Source organism: Diabrotica undecimpunctata, chromosome 1, assembly GCF_040954645.1.
Source record: "Diabrotica undecimpunctata isolate CICGRU chromosome 1, icDiaUnde3, whole genome shotgun sequence".
Taxonomy (NCBI): Eukaryota; Metazoa; Arthropoda; class Insecta; order Coleoptera; family Chrysomelidae; genus Diabrotica; species Diabrotica undecimpunctata.
The window spans coordinates 143,160,447-143,183,312 of record NC_092803.1 but is presented as its reverse complement, the minus strand read 5'-3'; the positions used below and the strand labels follow the sequence as shown (position 1 = coordinate 143,183,312).

Below are 22,866 nucleotides of genomic sequence, written 5' to 3'. Positions count from 1 at the left end.
CGTCACTCGATCTTAGTACGTGGCCCGCCAATCTTATTCGGTTTGCTTTAATGTAGCGTACTATGTTTTCATCTCCATATACTGTCTGGAGTTCATCATTGTGTCTTCTTCTCCATTCTCCTGTTGTCTCGTTTCTGCAAGGCCCATAGATAGTCCGCAGTATCTTTCTTTCCAGTACCAGTAATTTTGTCGTTTCCCGCTGGTTCAGAGTCAATGTCTCGCTTCCATACGTTATTGTGGGACAAATTATTGTCTTGTACACTCTTATTTTTGCTGGTATTGAGAATATTTTTAATTTAAGTACGGTCATTAATAAGTAATATGTCCTATTTCCTGTAATGATCCTGGCTGCCACGCCCTTTTTATATTTATTTTCATATGTTATGATCGCTCCCAGGTACTTGAATTCTTTGACGACTTCAAAGTTGTGTTCATTGATTGTTACATTTTGTCTAACCCTTGGTCTTGGGTTCTTCGTAACCACCATGTACTTGGTCTTGTCCTCGTTGACCTTCAGACCAACTTTCTTGGCTCCGTTTTCGAATAGGGTGAAAACTTCTTTTGCATCTCTGGTGGATTGTGCAATTGTGTCCACGTCATCCGCAAACGCAATAGTATTTTTGATCCTTGGGCGGCAAATCCGTTTGTCAGTTGTGGTTGAGCTTTCCTTACCGCATATTCCAGTGTAAAATTAAATAGCAGGGGGGCGAGAGAATCTCCTTGTCTAAGCCCTGTGTCAATGAGGAATTCCTCCGACGTGGTGCTGCCAATTCTGATCCGTGCGGAAGCGTTCTCTGTGCTCACCTGTGCTAATCGTACCAGCTTTCCAGGTACTCCCATTTCTATCATGGTCTCCCACAATGCTTCTCTGCTAACAGAATCGTAAGCTTGTTTAAATTCCACGAAGATTTGGTGTACTTGCTATTAGTGATATTAGTAAAATCTGTTAAGTGGTATGATACATATAACACGTTTTACTTGCCGAAATAGCTATAAATTTTTAAACAAATTTTTTAAATCTTCGTATCTACGAATATGAACATTATTTTCTGCAGAGTTTGTGTGTTTTTTGTTTTGTTTTTGTTTTTTTTTTGTTAAGTTAGTTTTAAATAATGAGTAAAGTGTACAGTAGATATATAATAACATCGATAATATACTACATATTGAGTTGTAAGTTATGAACTATAAACATCTGTATTTCTTATAAACTCTATGTCATCTTTTATATTTTAGAGAACTGATGAAGCTTTAGAAGTATAAAGCGAAACATCTTTGATAAACTTATGAAGTAGTTGACTTCTTTTTTTATTTGCCAACCTGAATGACTGACTGATTAAACCTCTGAATTCACTAGTTGAATACTTTATATTGTTGAATATATGCATATATTACTGTTACACTTGATATTTCCGCGGGAGCTATATGTGCTTTCTGTGGTTTTTCGGGTTTTTTGGTTTTAATAAAAATCATTATTTTGACGACGTTTCGGCAAGGTCGCACTTGCCATTGTCAAGTCAGGTAGTAGCGCTTCTTGCTGATGCTTGAAGTTAACTTACTTAGGGAAGCTCTTACGTGATGTCATTCTTCTGCGCGACAGTGGTCGGTCTCATGTTGCCAAAATAGCAGAAGAAAATGTGCAACAAAAGCAATGGAGAAGGATAATAGAACAACCACCCTAAAGTTCCAATTTATCGCTTTCCGCTTTTCACATCTTTGGGCAATTGAAAAAGGCGTTAAAAGGTACCTAATCGTTTTCATTCGAACGAAGAATAACAAAATTCCGTAAAATATTTCAAGGAACAGTAACAAGAATTCTTCATGCAGGGTATACATAGGATAATGAAGCAATTGTATTGATAATTATTTGTACATATATTTGCCAATAATTCTTTCTGGAACAAAGATGGGTTTCAATTGAACAAGCTTGCTTGTTAATTTATATTTACTGACTGATAATTAAAAAAAAAATCAATGCTAAACTTTATTTTTGTGTGTATTACAGAAGCCTTTCTAAAATTGTGTATTTAAATATGAGTACTTATAATAAATAGTGTAACAAAAAATTCAAATAATAAATAATAGCAAGTTAAATGGTGATGTTTCTTATTTCGTTTATGTTTTGTTATACCAGCTTCTAAGAAACTGTATCTATATCTTTTTGTCTTTTATAACGAGCTTCTAATATTTCAAATATAAACACTAGGAATCCTATTAATTGTCCAAATATCAAAACGCCAAATGCTCCTTCAACATGAGTCCACTTAAGTTTACCTACTGTAGCGGTTCTGGCATTACTTAGTATTGCTCTTGACATATGCGGATTTCCAAATAAAAGTACTGCCTAAAACAAAGAATAATATAAAAATTCTAAAACAAATGTAGAGCTGACGCTCTCTGCACCGTTAGATACTTTTATTTGTTCATATAATACTGACCTCATTTTGCCAATGATCAATAAGCCCCAATTCACAAAATCTTAAGAGATAATTATTAAGAACAGGCAGTATCACAGAACTTTTTCTTGCAATAACAACCAACTGTTCGAAATACAAATCTTCCTTTAATACTCTGAAATTTTCAATTACTTCATCGTGAATGTCGATTGGAAAAGCAAAAGTACCTATAAATTAATAAACAGGATTCATTATAATAAAATTATTAAAGTGAAACATGAAACTGAATTAAATAAAGAATTGTCTATTAGAAGAAAAACATTTGCTGCTTTGCAGAGTCCACTAGTTCAGTAAATAATCAACCAACACCCCTACGCCAACAAAATATAAGATCTGTGCAGATCTAAGCAGACAATCTGTGTCAGTAACATAAAAACTAATAATAGTGACAATTACTTCTACGTGTACGTTGACGAAACCACTCATTCGTCAGGAAGATATATCGCTCATTTAATGATTGGTGTTTTAAGCGATCAGATCTTACCAAAATCCTATTTAATTCCATGCAAGTAATTAGAAAAAACCAACTCTGCAACAATATCACGTTTTGTACAAGAAGAAATATCAAAATTTTTCTTCCTACAGCTGTTCCTAGCCATAAAATATTGCTTTTTTTATCCGGTGCTATACCATATATGGTCAAGGCAGGACTAAATTTAAAAATATTTTATACTAACTTAACCAATACACGTTTTTTTTGTTTAGCACATGGGATAGACAGAATTGCGTAAAAAATTATAAAAAATTTCCTTTTGTAAACTTTCTGATATCAAGTATAAAAAATAATTCAACTTTATAAAAAAATGCTTCCAATTATTTCACTTTCACCAGAACTTTTTCTAACACCATGGAGAACATGGTTATAAGTCGCTTTTTCTATTTCGTAGATCTAAAAAATATAATTGACGCTTTAGCAGATGCAAGTGCCCAATCTCTGCTAGATGCTAAACAAATTGTTAAAAACAACGTTCTTCGGCAGCAACTTTTATTCATTAAATCAAATTTTACTTTGCTTTGAAAAACTATAACTCAATTACAATCATTAAAGTTGTCCTTGGTAAAAAGCATAGCCTTTATAAAAGAAATTGGATCAGCTACGATATTTTTCAAAAATTTGAAACAATAATTAAAAAAAGTAATGGATTTCAGAAACTTATTGAGGTAGAAGAAGGAGTTTTTATTGGAAAATTTTGAAAAACATTTGGTCATTTATTGATTTCATAATTCTATGGAATATTATTTTACTTTTTTACTACTTTCAGTACAATTAATTATTACATTACAATTATCTTCTTAGTTTTTAAATTTATTTATATTGTTTTCTAATTATTAAAATAAACATTAATTATTATACCATTATTAAATATGTGGTCCCATTGACAGTACGCATATTTTCTAAAAAAAGATGCATACTTAATGCATATTTTCTAAAAGAAATGCATATTTAAAGCATATTTTTTGGTAAGATATGTAACTTGTATAGATTATTTATATAGATTATTGGAGCCAATATGGAACCTTCCGAATTGAAACCTTGCCGGACGTATCTTTGAAAGGGTGTGAAGATGCAATACATAAACATAAAGAAATTAGAAATAAAGTAATTAGAGCCTCGGTCTAGCAAAATAATAAAAGGGAGATAATGATGAGCAGACTTCCTGTAATAAAATATTTAATTATTTACCTTGTGGTAATCTTTCCACAGCAAAAGTGTAATCGCGTGTTTTGGAAAAATCTTGTAATTTTTCTTCCGAAGGTTCTGCCAGAAATGCATTTATAATTGCTTTAAAGATTGACTAAAAATTAAAAAGTTTTTAGTTATTTTTACTTATTTTTAAATCATTCTGAAACTGTTTCTAATTAACCCATTAATGCCCACCGTATTTTATGTAATACGCGAGACACTGCATATTTCGTCATCTACTATAAAAAAAAGTAACTGTTTATTATAACATTAGAAATTAATAACCGCTTGGCGGTAAAGGGTGATTAGTTTTGTGCTAAGTTTTCTTAGGTTATATTATAATTCATCGGTTGCATTTTAGGAGAGTTTGTAGGACGTTTTTGACTTATTTTGAAAAATCTTATGTAGTGTTAAACTAAATATTTCTTCTAAATATTAAATAGTGATCTGATATAAATAGTATTGGGTATAAACGCTGGGTATAAACAAACACAAACCTGAATTGAATTAATTTGAAAACTCAATATCAGGCGGTTTAACGATCAAAGAAAAAATATCGAAGAATTTGCGCCTGTGACATAAACAAACAATAAAATGATTTATTGTCGACTTGGTGACGTAAAAAAACGAAATATTATTTGGGTTTTAACTTGAAAGATACGAACTAAGAAACATGGAAAAAATTCTTCGTTATTATAATGCATATATGAGGAGATTTCAATTTAATACATATACGAGGGGATTCGAATGTATATATCAAAGAATTTATATATCAAAGAATTTGTAAATGCTACACTATAAAGAAACGGTAAAGTAAGCTTCACAAAAATCCTGCCGTTTCTCTTTGTCCGTTGATGATTTATATAAATACTTTGGCATCCTTATTCTCTCTGGATACCACCCATTGCCTTCTAGGAGAATATATTGGGAATGTCGAGGGGACCCTCACTCACATCTAGTTAGTAAAACTATTAGTCGAAACAGATTCATAGATTTTTCCACTTTAACGATAATACGTTATTAGTCAATTAAATAAATAAGGAATAAACTGAAAGGCTTTAGGTGAGAAGCTACCAAAGAAGTAAGTTACTATATGTGTAGTGCAAGCCTTTTGCTCCATAGTCTCTTTAACATATATAGGTTTAGATAAATTACATAATTAATTAACTAGTGAAATAGCTGGAAAAGCAAGGTTTTAGAAGAATCTTTATAGTTCAAGAACCACTAAGAAATATGCGTTTAAAAATAAAGTTTAAAAGTAACTAAGAAAAGGTAAACAATAAATTGAAAAATAAATTAAAAATCATAAAAGAGCAAAAAACAAGTAAAATGTTTAATTTTAATACATACAATAATGTAATATTAAAAGCGTCACTATAGATACCAGTGATAAAATTAAAAAAAACAGGCATCATTAACTTTCTGTATGTTCACCTTTTAATTGATTGTAATCACATATTTTACTAATCAAATTAACTTACCACTTCTGAATGCGATATGGAAAAAATCCAAATCTCGTGAGGAGCAACCCACGGGATACCACTATCCAACAGGTCTTGCACTGTTTCTATGGGATGGTTATATCTCGGCAATGTCATAACTGCAGCTAATCCACTGCTATAGGTACTGGATAGAAAAAGGCTGTACATAAAAAGCAGTCCCATGAATAAAGTGCCGTATCTTCCTGGAGGTGAATCGGCATCGTCAACAAACTGAACGAGAAATATTTTTACCATTACTAGAATGGAATTTCCAAACGATTTGTTTTTCAAATCTGTCGAGCTAAAATAGTTAAAATCTTTTTATTAGTACCTTTCTGGTTAATTTTAATATTATTTAAATTACTTCAGCTAACTAACGTTCCTGTTATTTTTCTATAATAATATTGTTGATTAGTATTCCCTCACCACAATGTTCACCCCTAATTTTGCAATTATGGCCAACTGGATATATAGTTTGTTGGAAGTTACATTTCCTTATTTCTACCTAAAGTGTAATTTATAAATAGTACTTACAGGAATTCCAAAAAAAAGTGGTATAGTGGGTTGTACTGTGACCTAGCCCCAAGCTTCATACTAAACTTGCCTGCATAAAAATCGGCTAACTTTAAACTTTTGAATTAAACTCTATTTTTTTCAGAAACTATTCTTCTTCTTATTGCGCCATTTCCTTTCAAAAGTTGGCAATCTAAATAGCAGTTGTAGCTTTGGAAATGCTACACGAAAGGTTTCTGTGGATAAGCGGTCAAACCATCTCCTCAGGTCTTTAAGCTGCGAGTTCTACCGTCTTCCAACTGATCTCTTAGTGTCTCCAAAAAGTGTCTAGATGTATTCTTTTCATTCCTCCAGTTTGTCTTCTGAGCCTACTATTATCTTGTTTTTATTATTCCTTAATATTGCTTCTTGTCTCTTTCTGTGTCTACCTGTCATTTCTTTCACTTTTTTATGGACGTTAAAGTTGTCGTATTTTTCTTAAAGTTGTTCAGTTTCTAGGCATTTGGTTGACATCCTGTTTTCATTAGCTTCTCTACTAAAGATAACGCTTACAATAAGCTAAAGATACTGTTTGAAAGATAATTTAGTATGCTTTAATATGAGTATAAATTTATGAAAATTTATTTCGACTTCATATGTTTAACATTGTAAAGTTAATGCATCAAGCAAATTAACTTTGGTATTGCTAAAACAAAAGGATGTGTTTTGTCGAATAAAATTTAACAATTAATATTTTAATAATGGGTATGACCTCCTCTTGCAATAATAACTTCTCTCATACGATTAGGCATATATCTAATCAAGTTCTCTATTGTTTTCTGTGGGATGTTAAGTCACTTTTCTTCTATTGCTACAATAAGCTCTTGGATCAAGTTTTATGATATTAGGGTCTAGACTGCATGCTAACCTTTCACACTTTCCTTCTTCGGTCACAACCATAGAGGTATATTCTGGTCTCATCTCAGAACAAAACAGATCTCCATTATTCTAAAGTCTAGTTCAGATGATCCTGTGCAAAGAGCAGGCATACTTAAAAGTGGGCTGCAGTAAGTTTTTGACTAATTGCAGCTTCCCGAAAGATCAGATTCTTTTTCTCCAGTATTTTTCTTACTGTCCACTGACTAATAACACTCCTCTTATGTCACAAAGTTTTTGTTGCGCTTAAACTATAAGTCACTTAAGGTGACGATTTCTTAGTATAATTAACTCAACAAAACGATCATTACGAGCAGTTGTTTCTACCTATTCCAGGTCGTGTACAAAAGGATCCAGTCTCCTCATAACGTTTAAGTATATGCGTATATACGTGGAGGACAAAATCAAAACCAAAAAGGAAGTTTTTCAATGTTACAATTGCCAAAACTTCTACTACGGATCCAGGGCTTGTCACTGTGGCTCTCGATGATGTGTAAAGTGCGGCGATAATCACAAAAGCAGCAAATGCCTCAAGGACCGCAATACGAATCCTAAATGCGCAAATTGTGGAGAGGTACACACGTCCAACTACGGGGGACGCTCCAAAGCACCCAAAAAGAAATTGCCTGCTAAAAAAAAAACACCAAGAAGCAGGGGTGTACAAAGTACACCGGTTAACAATAACATAAGTTATGCGCAAGCAGCCACAAAGCTGCAAACAACACAAACTCACCCGTTATCATAACAACAAATAGCGAAATAGCTGCCTTAATGAATAACTTAAATATGCAGATGAAAAATTTCGCATGCGTGTTAGAAAAAATGACTACTGTAATGAATGCTTTGGGTAGTTTCGGACAGGAGTAATGCCAGACCGGTTGGACGATTTATTAGTTGGGTCATGGAATTCGGGCGGGCTACGTCAAAAATTAAACCTACTAGACGAGTTTACGAACAGACTCGATATAGATGTCATGGCTCTTCAAGAGACCAAATTCGTTGAAAGAATAAAAATTAAGTTTCCTGGCCATGTCATCTATAGAGATGACCACAGAACACGGTCCGGAGGCACGACTATCAAGGTCAAAAAGGGATTAAACCATCTACTAATCCCAACACCTGATGGCCTTGTCACTATGGAAGTAACCATAGTTCGGATCATCACGGCCAACGAAACTCTGAAAATCATCTCAGCATACGTCAGGCCGAATGATCCGATCCTACAAGAAGATCTAAATCTAATACAAGATTTAGACGAGCCCACTATAATTATCGGTAACCTGAACGCAAGATCGCCCAACTGGTATGACAGAGCATCGAACTGTAACGACAGACTGCTTTATAGATATCTCGAAAAGAAACAAAACATTATCGCGGTCGGCCTCGTAGAACCTACGTGCTTTTACGCGGAAAACCCTACCAACCTAGACATTGCAATCCTACACAACGTGGGTCGACAATATGAGATTGTATCAATAAATGAAGGGGATTCAACATACAACCCAATCATCCTGACCCTAGGCGCAATAGAACTACCTGCAGCCATATAAAAAGAAAAAAAAAACAAGTTGGCCAAACTTTAAAAGAATTGTAAGCGCAAACATCGGTGCAATACCAACAATCAATAATATAGTAGAACTAGAGAAAAGTGTGATAAAACTCGAACACACTATACAAAATACTATCGATGCCAGCTCCAAAGAAGAAGAAAAAACCATACAAAGAGTAAGATTCAAGGAAATATCAACCGAATTAAAAGAACTAATCAAAGAAAAGAACAAGAAAAGAAGAAGAGCCTATCACACAAAAAATCAGGAAGATAAAAGGATTGCAAATGATCTAAATAGGGAAGTCAAAAGACAACTCGACAAACACAGAAATGAAAGCTGGGACAACTATATCCAGGAGCTAAATCCAAATAAATCAGCGCTCTGGAAAATATCTGGAAGATATATAAAATACTGAGGAAAGAGAAGAAACCGATTCCACCCTACATGAAGAAAATCGTGTATACAGAACAGGAAAAAGTAAAAGTAATGAAAGAAACGCTGGAAAGAGAAAACAGGATTAACTATCAGCCGCACGAGGATTTAGATATCACAGAAGACATATAAAGAAGTTCCAGACGCCTAACAAGAAGAAAGGGTAAAATAGGGTTAACACATTCCTCCCCTGAATAAATCAAAGAAATAATAAAAATAATGAACGCAAAACAGGTGAAATTAATAGTCTACATCACAAACATCCTCAACAGTAAAATGAGACTAAGATACTTCCCGGACATATTGAAAGAACCTCAAGTAATAATGATTGGAAAGCAGGGGAAAAATGGAAGCTTCCCATAAAATTATAGACCAATTAGTCTGCTATCATCTATAAGTAAAGTAGCAGAGAGAGTGATACTAAAGAGACTCAAAGAGGAATCAGAAGCAACAGGAACAAATCCAGAAACACAATTTGGTTCTAGATCTGAGCACTCCTGCGAATTACAGATACTAAGACTAACAGAATATATCACCAAGGGCTTCAATGAGAAGATGTATACAGCAGCTGCCTTCCTCGATGTCAGTAAAGCCTTTGACAGAGTCTGGCACGAAGGATTGATATATAATATGCACAATATAGGGTACAGCGAGGCGATGACATGCCTTCTTGCGTCATACCTGACAAACCGGAGATTCAGAGTTCGCATAGGGGCCACCCTGTCTGAAGTCGGAACTCTGGAGGCAGGTGTGCCGCAGGGAGCGGTGCTTTCGCCGTACCTGTATACTATATATACATCCGACACACCAACCGACTCGAGATCACTGTTAAGTCTGTATGCTGACGACACTGCAAGAGCAGCCAGCAGTAGGAATCCGGATATCGCCAGGAATAATCTACAAAATGCTCTTAACCGAATGCATGAATGGTGCATACAATGGACGATAGCTCTCAACCCCGACAAGATATAGGCCGTCATGTTCCAGCATAGGATGGGTAGACCGAAAGCTAAGACACTACGTAGCCAACTCTCCTCGCTAATAGGCAGGAGAAGTAAATTAAGATTTACGACTAAAATCAGAATGGTTAGCAGCATAATCCTGCCCACTCTCCCATTCGCTTCTGTGGCTTGGGGACACACATGCCAAACCAAAAGGAAGAAAATACAAACCGCCCAAAATTACTTAATAAGGAAAGCCCTCAATGTTCCAACCTACGTACCCTTAAGATATATTTATCGGGACACCATACAGGAAAAAATCAATAGATGAAAAAGCCTACATGACCTTTCATGAAATAAGGAACCACCCCAACAGAAAGCTGAGAGAGCTAACAGAATATGACGAAAACGTAGGAATGGTACTTCTTCTTCTTAGAGTGCCATATCCCTACGGAACGTCGGTGACTACCATGCTTATAATATTTTTATACTGATCTCGGTCTTGCGCTACGTGTAGCAATTGGTCCGCTGTCAAACCTGTCCACTGCCGCAAATTCCTCAACCAAGAGAGTTTCTTCCGTCCTATCCATTTCTTTCCTTCGATTTTACCGTTGAGAATTAGCCGAAGGAACTCATATCTTGGTCCTCTGATTATATGTCCAAGATATTCTAGTTTACGCCTTTTAATAATATTTAATAGAGTAAATAGAGTAAAAGAATGGTACACAGATGGCCAAAACACCAAATAGCTGGATATAGGTTCGCCCCATAAAATATAGTCACTAGACCGAGATATCTATGAAGCAGTCGAAATACGCGGAATTTTGTTATTAATTGAACGATATTTACGATGACTTTTAAATGTTGACCGTTCGAGAATCGTTACGAATCGAATTCGAGTATCGATCTTTAATTTTTCTATTTTGATTGTATTACTACATCTTATATTGACAGATATTATTTTAATTATTTTACTTTTCATTTAATGTCTGTATTTTGTTAGTTATTTTCTATGCAGATTTTAATTTAAGCGTACTTGATGAACACCAGTGAATCGCTGTGAAAACCCATATTTCGTGACGCCATCTTGTGGCGCTAGTTCCGTGACGCTCGCCTCAGAATTTTACAATAGAGAAAAAGTACTACAACGCCAGTATAGAAGCTTCAAAAATATTTTTTATTATTTTTGATCACTTGCTTCGTATTACTACCTTCATAACTGAATTGTCCTTGCTATTTAAAATTCAACAGTAATAAGCATATCCTTAATTACCTGTTAATTAACATTTTTGTTTTTAACAAAGTCATGAGAAAGTGCACAAAAGCGCAAGTTAAAAAACTAGCTCCTACTAAACTCCACATGCTGTTAGAATAGGAATACCATGGTGTAAGCCATCCTGCAGCTAGCCTAAAAAAATGGTTATTTATATAATTATGTTTTTGTTAGATTTTTAGTTTTGAATCGTTAAAAAATCGAAACCAAAGGATAATTTTCTACTGAAATAAATAAAAAAAATTAAATGCAAGGCTTAAAATTTAATCGAGTGCAAAATTAACCGGACACTCAGATTTTTCCTAAAAACTGGTGTTTAAAAAAGTTTAAGATGTTCCAAATTGAGTATTTAATAATAAACACAATTTAAAAGTCAAATTTATTACAATTCAAGAATGTTACACAGAAAAAACAATAAACAATTTAAAAAATTTGAAAATCTGCAAAGAAACAAAAATTTTTTTTTAATATAACCACTTTTATGGAAAACCATATTTAGTAGAGTGTATTACCTCCACAAACCCTAATTACGCCTCTCATTCGATCAGGCATACTTCGGATTAAGGCAGCAAAGTCTGCTTGAGGGATTTGCTACCATTTCAATCTCACCATGGTTACGTCAAATACGTCGTCATAGAATATCTCATGCATGCTCTATTGGATTTAAGTCTGCAATCCTTGGGGGCCATGGTAATACACGAATCCCAACGTCATATAAGTAATCCCGTGTTATTCTCCCGTCAAAGGCCTTTACATGAACTTTCAAACAAGTTCTGTATAAGCCTCTAGGGCATTTTCTCCCTATAGCATTATACCACCTCCACCAAATTAAACTACCAGAGTAAAACAACATCGCTGATAACGTTTACCAGCTCTTCTCCATATCCTAGGTCGCCCATCTGATGAGTATCTGTTAAATCTTGATTCATCCATGAAAAGCACAGCACTTCATTCATCAACACCTTAATTAAGATGTTCGCGAGTGAAGTGTAAACATTGCCTCCGATGATTTGCAGTTAATAGAGGTCCCATGACAGGTATTTTGGACCTTAATCCATATTCATTTAAGCGTTTTCGAATGGTAGTTCGAACTGTATTATTTCCGAATTATTAACGGAAACTGTATTTCTATGGACATCATTTAAATGAACAAGTACTGGTGCTGATAATGTACGATTGCGTAACGCTTGTAACTTAAGAAAGCGATCTTCAGCTTGACTTGTGGTTCTTCATCTACCTTAACCTGGTCTCCAGGTGTATTGTCCTGTTTCTCGAAATCTTTGTATTGAATCAAACACTGTAGTCCGAGAAATTTCTAAAGCATTTGCGATGTACCGAATGCTCCGGCCATCTTCCTGTTAAGTAACAGCTTGTGCCATATTTCTGGTGTCATATTTTTTTTATTGCAAGTTTTAAACAGGAGATAATACAAAAACCCACAGCCGACCTCATATTCAGGTACAGTACCAGAATAAACTTAAATCTATACCAAGCCACAATTTTTCATTAATAACAAAAACAACATCTAAAAAACATCTAAACGGGTTCAAACAACAAAAAAACGTTATTACTAATAAGGCATAAAATGCAATTTAAACAAACTAAACAAGTTTTAAAATCGTAGAGTAATTTTCGAAACCAAATTCGGTTTTGATCTAAACACCGTTATACAAAACACGGTTGTGTTGAGAGAAACGAAAAATCAAAAGTTACTCTTATTTTACTGTGCTAACATGAAACACAAGTAAATAAAAATCTTTTGCTCGTGTTTGTACGACGGATCCTAAAAGAAATATTTGGTGACATATATTAAAATAATGTATGAAGCAGCACAATTTTAAAATGTATAAAAGATACAATTACATATTAGGTACACAAGAGGTGAGAACTCTTCTAAAAATAAGAAAACTGAGATTGATAGGATATCTAGCACAATCACAGCTAAACAACCCCTCCAGACGAGTCTTGTCACATCTTCTCTTGTCTTATCTTATCTATGTCACAGCCCAGTAAAAGTAGAGGTAGAGGTGGTCCAAAGCTTTAATGGAAAGATGCAGTTGCTGAGGACTAACAAAAATGGGTGTGACAAATTGTTAACAGTTTTCTATGAATACGACTAAATGAAAAACTTCTTTGATTTAGGAATGTCCAAGCTCTACTTTAATACTGTAATACCAGTGATGATGACATTTTTAGTTTTTACTACTTTTGTTCGGTTTAAAGTGCTAGGAATATACAGAAATTATTGAACATATATAGATACAAAATAAAATCCTGTAACGTTTCCAAGCGTTGGTACAAATGTTGAGGTTAAATGTTTATTAAGTTATCATTAGAGTAGTTTTACATGTTCATGAAGCTATCATTAGACTAGTTTTACATGTAGTATCCATATAACAAAAAGTATAAGTCTTAAAAGAAAAGATACTTACGTTGGTGCTGGTACGATACAAGTGATTCCGGATCTTTCAAATGTTACGGAAAAATCCACGTAAGGATGTAGTTGTCCCCAAGGACCCATAGCAGCTAAGGATTAAATTTATTATACAAAGTGATTTGGTAGAGTTCTAATTAGACGATTCAGAGAAACTTAATAATAGTATTAACTACAACGTACAAATAAAAGATAAGTTGTAAAAAAACTTCATTTTTTCAAGACGAAATGTTATTAAAATTTTATTTTATAAATTACGTGACATAATTAATATCTGAAAATAATTATGGTAAGGGGTTTTTGGATAAACTTCTAGATTATTTAGAGCCTCCTACCACTTTCAGTTATAGCGAAAGTTGACTAAAACTTCCTTATTTTTAATATAATACTCTAATGCTTATAACGCTCTGTGTATTATTATTAATTCCGTTAGAACATTTCTTAAAAATTCTTTAAATAAGATTGTGCTACCTTATGCCGAGTGTTTAACGATACGCTACCAATTTTATTTTGAAAAAGTTTTATATTTGACACCCTGTATCTTATAAATAGTAAAAGTGCACACATTTTGTTTTTTACAATTTTTTTAATATCGTGCATTTTAATAAAACTAACATTTTGTGGATAAAATAATATTTAATATACAGGGTGTCCCATAATTAATTGGACATTAGCTAATGGGTGATAGCTGACATCAAAAGCGTTTGAGCTCAAATAGCTTAGGCAAAATGTTGCTAGTTTTCGTTCTACAGGGAGATTCATTAATATTTTTTTATATTATTTTTATGGATATATTAAAAACTATTTAAACGATTTAGGTGAAATTCGGTATCTTGCTATTATTTAGTATGCTTAATAAGAAAATGATATTAGTTTTACCATTGACACTAGGTGGCGCCACCTACTGTAACATTGGTTTATTAATGGGGCCATAATTTTTTGTCCGCCCTGTATAAACATTCTAGGAAAAAAAACATGAAATAACATTCAATTCTACACAAAAAAGGTATTCTTGTTTCAAATCAAAAAAGTACACCGTTTTCGAAATAAACGTATTTTGTTTTTCGCAAAACAAGCAGGTACCTAGGTATGCTGTGAACTTAATGGCAAAGTCAAAGCGTAAGTACGAATTTGTTTACTATTTGTTGTCAAAGTGCAGTGCGAGTCTATTATTAAAAAAGAATATGTGTGTACTTTGTACGCAGGTAAGAAGTTATACTTCTATTATATGACTTCAACGAAATTACTATATTTTAAACAGTTTATTTGTGTTTTATTTAAATATTAAACTAATTTTAATACTTACAAGTTTCCTAAAAATTTTCTTAAATAATACCGAAAATAAAAAAAAGTAAGCAAGGCAATAACATGACATGTTATGTTCCTAAGCGGTCACCCATCCAAAGTATGATCCCGGTAGACGCAGCTTGACTCCCGTTTTCGAGCGACAACTGGTGTAGCCAGTGTGCTATGGCCGTAAAATTCATACTAAAGTGAATTATTTTGACAGATTATATCTACAAATAATATTAAGATTGCCTTTTAATCTTCTTATCATCATATTTTAATATCTATTATCCTATATCCGACGAAGACAAATTCAAAGACACAAAAATTATAAAATATATTTTTTTCACATTTTATTTGCACTGATACATACGTAAATTCAAAGATTTAGCAGCTAGCACATTTTTATAAAAATTCACTCTCAACATTTTTCCCAATTGCACCTAAAGAAGTATAACTTCAAAAACATATATTTCGTTCTACAAGGTGATTCATTAATATTTTTTTATATTATTTTTAGGGATATATTGAAAACTATTCAACCGATTTAAGTAAAATTTGGTATGTTGCTATTATTTAGTATGCTTAATATGAAAATGATATTAGTTTTACCGATGACACTAGGTGGCGCCACCTACTATAACATTGGTTCATTAATGGGGCCATAATTTTTTTTCCCGCCCTGTATAAACATTCTAGGAAAAAAACATGAAATAACATTCAATTTTACACAAAAAAGGTATTCTTGTTCAAATCAAAAACGTACACCGTTTTCGAAATAAACGTATTTTTTAGAGACGTGCATAAAATAAAAAAATTTTACAAAAACTTATGTAAATTCAAACATTATTCAAAAGGTCTTAAATAAAAGTGAGTATTAAATGTATTAGTAGTAGAAAATTTTTGCAAACAAAATGCATATGATTAAAACAATTATTTTTATTAAACCTTTGACTCAGTAACAAATTTAAAAAAAATCAGAAATTAAATTAAACAATGAAGTGAATATAAAACAATTAACAAAGTGAATAATTCAAAACGAAACGAAAAAAAATTACAATAAGTGTTCAAAATGTGCACCATTAGATAAACTACATAATCTAAATCTTTTGTGTAAGTTTTGTCTTATTTTAAATAATGAGTTTCTTTGGGCCTTAATTACGTTAACTCCCTCTACAATATTTTGCCATAACTCTTGACGGTTATTTATTTTTTTTATAAAAAAGTGACTTTAGGTAGCCCCACAAGTGAAAGTCTAGGGTATTTAGTTCGGGACTGCGTGCTGGCCATGGGTATACACTATCTCTACCAATCCACCTTTGAGGATAAATTTCATCTAGATAATTTCTAACTTCTAGGCTATAATGTGGTGGTGCACCATCATGCATGTACCAAGAGTTCCGTCTCAAATTTAGAGGTATGTCTTCTAAAAGAGTTGGTAAATCTTTTCTCAAAAAATTTAGATACGTTACTCTGTCAAGCCTAGTTGGTAATTCGAATGGTCATACAATACAATCCCCAAATATGCCACACCAGATATTTATGGAAAACTCATGTTGAAAATGATGTTCTTGAAATGCATGAGGATTTTCTGTCGCGTAGGTATGGCTATTGCGCCAGTTAAATACACCCCTTCTAGTAAATGTGGCTTCATTCGGTAAATAAAATTTTGTTATAAAACATTGGATCGTCTAAATGCCGCCCCATCATAAACTGACTAAATCGGAGCCTTGCTGGAAAATCCTGTGGTAAAAGATTCTGTACTGGAGTAAAACGATACGGATACAGATTTTCTGTCCGTATTATTCTTGACACCGTAGATTTGCTTATACCAGTGGCCGCAGAAACAAGCCTTGTACTGGTTTCTGGATCTTCTGCAACACGCACAACAATTTCATCCTCCATATCCGCATCAATTACTCTCGGTCTTCCAGCATTCCTGTTTTTGGGATGAAATAACCCTCTTTCGCCTAATCTGTCGAACAATGATCTAATAGTTTTATGGTTTGGTTGCCTTCTATCGGGATAAAGTTCGAAATAGAGTTCAGCTGCTTTACGAGAACAAAAATTTTCCTGGGCATACAAACAGATCATATCGCGCATTTCTACATTAGAAAATTCACTATGACGTGGAATTTTTCCTTTATCTTAAGTGGTTTATAAAAAACTTAATAGCACTTTGACAAATAATGACTCGCACTGCACTCTGACAACTAATAATAAATAAATTCGTAGTTACCTTTGACAACTAATAATAAATAAATTCGTAGTTACGTCTTGACGTTGTCATTAAGTTCAAAGCATTCTTGTTTTGCAAACAATTAAACAGAGACATGCATCATTAACAAAATACGTTTATTTCGAAAACGGTGTACTTTTTTATGTGAAAGAAGACTTTTTTGTGTAGAATTGAATGTTAGTTCATGTTTTTGAAGTTATACTTCTTTAGGTGCAATTGGGAAAAATGTTGAGAGTGAATTTTTATAAAAATGTGCTAGCTGCTAAATCTTTGAATTTACGTATGTATCAGTGCAAATAAAATGTGAAAAAAATATATTTTATAATTTTTGTGTCTTTGAATTTGTCTTCGTCGGATATAGGATAATAGATATTAAAATATGATGATAAGAAGATTAAAAGGCAATCTTAATATTATTTGTAGATATAATCTGTCAAAATAATTCACTTTAGTATGAATTTTACGGCCATAGCACACTGGCTACACCAGTTGTCGCTCGAAAACGGGAGTCAAGCTGCGTCTACCGGGATCATACTTTGGATGGGTGACCGCTTAGGAACATAACATGTCATGTTATTGCCTTGCTTACTTTTTTTTATTTTCGGTATTATTTAAGAAAATTTTTAGGAAACTTGTAAGTATTAAAATTAGTTTAATATTTAAATAAAACACAAATAAACTGTTTAAAATATAGTAATTTCGTTGAAGTCATATAATAGAAGTATAACTTCTTACCTGCGTACAAAGTACACACATATTCTTTTTTAATAATAGACTCGCACTGCACTTTGACAACAAATAGTAAACAAATTCGTACTTACGCTTTGACTTTGCCATTAAGTTCACAGCATACCTAGGTACCTGCTTGTTTTGCGAAAAACAAAATACGTTTATTTCGAAAACGGTGTACTTTTTTGATTTGAAACAAGAATACCTTTTTTGTGTAGAATTGAATGTTATTTCATGTTTTTTTTCCTAGAATGTTTATACAGGGCGGACAAAAAATTATGGCCCCATTAATAAACCAATGTTACAGTAGGTGGCGCCACCTAGTGTCAATGGTAAAACTAATATCATTTTCTTATTAAGCATACTAAATAATAGCAAGATACCGAATTTCACCTAAATCGTTTAAATAGTTTTTAATATATCCATAAAAATAATATAAAAAAATATTAATGAATCTCCCTGTAGAACGAAAACTAGCAACATTTTTCCTAAGCAATTTGAGTTCAAACGCTTTATTTTGATGTCAACTATCACCCATTAGCTAATGTCCAATTAATTATGGGACACCCTGTATAACGTTCAAAACACTAACTTAAAAATTTCTCAACTTTTTCAAATAGATCTCCTTATATATTATGACGTAATTAGAAGGAACGTTAATTGTTCTTTAAGTTTTATTTACTACTTTCTATACCGAAATTAAACAGTTAGGTATTTAAATATAATAGTATTTTTTTTCTATTTTTTAATATTTGTATTATGACTGATTATTATTGTGGAAAATTTTAGTTCTCAGTTCTCAAAAATGTAAGTCTGTCAGATAACTGTGTATAATTAACCCAAATTAAAAACTGTCAACTAGAATTTCCATTGCATGCTATACAATATTTATCAAAATTATAATACAAAAATTTGTATCTGAAACTAGGAGAATATATTGATAATGGGTTGCCAGTCAAAAATTAATTATGTCGCTGATATTTACTTTAAATCGTTCGCTTGCGGTAAAATCAGTATATTTAAATACGTATCTTCTACTCACAGAATGTAAAGTCAACTGTATCATCGACAACGAGACCCAGCAAACCATCTCCGGTCCAATTTTCGTAAATGTCTCCCCATCGTTCTTCTTCGTTATTATTATTTAAAAATTTGTAAGTAGTGTTCACTTCTTGGGCAAAAAGTTTTAAAGCAGATGACTCAGTTCCTTTATATTCTTCGGGAGTGAAACCCTCTAAACAAAAAAAAACATGATTTATTAATAGATGGATTAGTAGGTGCACTTATATATAAAGTTGAAAATTTCCCTTGAGACAAGAGATGCCAACACTGCTCAAAACATGAACAACTTTTTGGGATAGACAATGGAAATAATACAAAAAACGAGAATAGAATCCGAAATTCAAGTTTACATAAAATTTTATGTGGTACATGTCAAAAAGTTTATATACAGTAGGACATATATATTGGAAACATTGCTGCAAACTCAAATAATTTTAACAATTTTTTTAATATCAAGTAATAAAAGGTCTAGTTTTCTCAATTCATGGAAATCATCATTGATAGCGCCAAAGAAATCGGTCAGCAACAATAAAATAAATATAGTAAACTGTCTAATATATCCAAATAATGCTAAAACAAAGAAAAAAAATGAAAGTAAGTAGCAACATACAGGGAATACAGTACACAGAACTTTCTAAGACAATAAGGAAAAGTAATAAGGAAGGTATGAGAAAATACATTGAAATACTGGTAGAAAATGAAATCGAAAACAGAAAAAACTATAAGAAAACAGACCTAAAAGTAAAGTACGAATCATATAGAAGATATTAACAAAGATCATCAACAACAGATTAACAAATGCATTGGATGCTGCACAGCCAAGAGAGCAAGCTGGCTTCAGAAGTGGATTCAGTACCCTGGATCATATCCATACGCTTCGGGAACTATTAACCTAGTTAGTATTAACTCTCATAGATTTCAAGAAGGCTTTCGATTCTATATATCCCAAGGCAGTAATACAAGCTTTGACTAATCAAGGCATTGACAAACCGTACATAGAGACTTTAACAAATATGCACAGACAAGCAAAATCTAAGATAAAAATTTATGAAAACACTACCAGAATTTCCCACTACCAGAGGCATCCGACAAGAAGACGCAATATCACCAAATTTCTTTACTTCAACTCTAGAAAACATAGTCAACAAAATAAATTGACAGAATAGAGGCATATACATTGATGGAGAATACCTGAGCTAACTAAAATTTGTAGACGACATCGTTCTGATTGCTAATAATCGTTCAGAACACAAAAACTTATAAACGACCTAAATGTTTATAAATCCTATTTTGGATTCTATGATTTGTTTGGCCTATATAAGATCAAGGGCAGTCTGCACAAGAAATTTCATAAACTCCGTGTTGTTCTTTTGGAACGTTGTCTTTGATTGATCTCACAAGAGATGAAAGTTTTTTTGGGAGGTAAATATTGTCTTTATTCCTCACGATTTAAAAATTTTGTCGATTTTGTCAATGATACCTTTGATGTAAGGAAGAAAAGCTTTAGTATAATGATTGTTTGAGTTAGTGAAAAAATGATGTCTGTGGACGCCCTTTTTGATGTGATTTTCGTGGTAACCCTTTTGGATGAGGGCTTGTTTTAAGGATATTAATGACTTATGTTGTGAAGGTGGATGATGAGAGTTAGCGTGCAAGTAACAATTGGTATAGGTGGGTTTTCGATAAACAGAGTAATAAAAACCTTGGGATTGGTTGAGAAACGGTAGGAATGAATCAGTCAGGAAGAAAAGACCAGACCCAGCCACAATAAAAAGTTTACTGAAACCGACGGACATGAGAGAAGAATTACAATATATACTGGGATGATCGCAAGAGAAATAAAGACATTAAAAGAAAATATAATATACAGTGCATAAACTATCGAAACACTAGTAGCCCAGTCTGGTTAAAAAAAAAAGGTGGAAAAATGTTTCGAAGATATCTGAAGATTTTAAGACATAGGTGGGGGATACTAGATGATGAATAGATGAAAAGATACTCCTAGTTTTACCTTGCGTTTTTTTTAAGCAATAATTTATAGTCATAATTTGATTTTTTTTCTATAAATTTTTTCCCTTATATTTTAAATAAACAAAATTTATATCATTTGTTTATGTCAAGAATATCTTTATTTTCCCGTTTTTTTAATTAAAATTGATAAATAATTTACAGAGATATTTGCAAAAAAGCAGTTTTTTTGCACTAATTTATAAATTTTATTAACTTTTTATTAACAAAATAAAATGGTATTAGTACATTTAAACATCAAGGAATTACCATCTTTTAGATTTGTGCGAAATTTCCCCCCGATCAGTCAAATACTTTATAAGTTATTTAATTTGTTTATCCCTGAGGCTAATTATTTAAACTATTGAGCTTGTCCTATGCATGATGCTAGACACATTCAGCAAATTTCATAAGATTTTTTAAGACTTAGACTATCTCAGAAGTTAAATGCATATTGAGTTTTCATCGAAATTATTTACAAAATAAACGTTTGAAAAAGGGGTATGTTTTTTACTTATAAACAATTGTAATAACTTCTATATTTTTCAAGCTACAGACTTGTACGTACAACCATTGGATAGCTGGTAAAAAGCTCACATTAAAAAATAAAAAACCTTCTATAACCAATAGGAACGAAGTTAGTGACTATTTTTAAAAAAATCATATCTCCATTGTTTATAAACATTAAGAAGTAAAATTTGCACAAATTTTGAATGAAAATCTAAACTTTATATTGAAACTTATAGCTATAAAATTTATCTAATTTTTCGAAACGACGGTACTTTCGAAAGATCGACATAGGAAAGTGGAGAGGATATCTGTTTCAGCTCCGTTTTTTTTTCGGCATCGGAACTTCAAATTGCAACACGTAGGAAAAATTTACATTATCTCGGCTTCCTTTGCAGCTGCAAGCCTCTTTTTTTTATTCTGGGATAGCTCGTCGAAATATGAATAACTACATAGTTTTCACTGGCCGGAAAATATGGGAAAACTCGGAAAAGTTGAGTCCATTTAAAATTCACCCAAATAATTACTTTTTTTTTTTTAATTTGCTCGAATAGTCTGTCGCAGTATTAATAATGCTGACATAATTTTCACCCCCCCCCCATAAATCTCGGAAAATCTCGGAAAATCAACATATGTTTTTTCATTTTATATCAATGATGTATACTTTTTCCATTGTCAATTTGCCAAGCGTCGGCTTTTGAGGTTCTTTGATGTCGATGCCGACCATTGGCGTGGAAATTAAGAAAAGGGATCAGTTATCAAACGCATATTTCAAGAAAAATCATATAATTTTTATTAATTTTTACATAATTATATTCAGGAAAATTTCTCAATTTTTGGGCAGAAATTGTTTAAACAATTTTTTAAACAAATTCAAAATATCACCTTTTGTGCTCCAAAAAATATTTTTTAGGTTTTTGGGTGACTCTAAATAAGATCTATGTCATTTTTCTCAAAAGTTAATAGTTTTGGAGATATAAGCGATTTAAAATCCGAAAAATGCGATACCTAATATGCATTTTCGAGGCTTGAAAAATATGTAAATGAGTATTTTTGAGATTCAAGAGTATCTAAACTAAAGTATCAACATTGATTTTGGTGAGAAATCGGAGCAATATTTTCCGTAGCAGAAAAAGGTGATCTTTTGAATTTAAATTGTTTCCGGCAAAAATGTCCGGCACCCTTTAACCTTCGATTTGTTTAAACGGGGCATTTTTGAATAGGACTCTTCAAAGGACGGAATCAGTTTTTTTTTCAAATGGGAGCGGGCTCACAACACCGAATAAATAACAAATTAATTCTTTCAAATTAAAGCTTGTTAATTTTAGTGATTTATAAGAATATTGGACTTATTATTTA

The 22,866-nt window shown here is 32.6% G+C and overlaps 1 protein-coding gene across 1 annotated transcript; it reads right to left on the bottom strand.

Annotated features, from left to right (window-relative positions):
• Positions 1-2,134: 2,134 nt before the first annotated feature.
• Positions 2,135-7,091, bottom strand: LOC140435676 (glutamate receptor 4-like). The gene is made up of 5 exons (XM_072524397.1): positions 7,039-7,091; positions 5,619-5,919; positions 4,138-4,249; positions 2,436-2,620; positions 2,135-2,341 (listed from the first exon to the last, which is right to left on the bottom strand). Exons 1-5 carry the CDS (start codon positions 7,089-7,091, stop codon positions 2,135-2,137), a joined length of 858 nt encoding a protein of 285 aa, XP_072380498.1.
• Between the last annotated feature and the right edge of the window lie 15,775 nt (positions 7,092-22,866).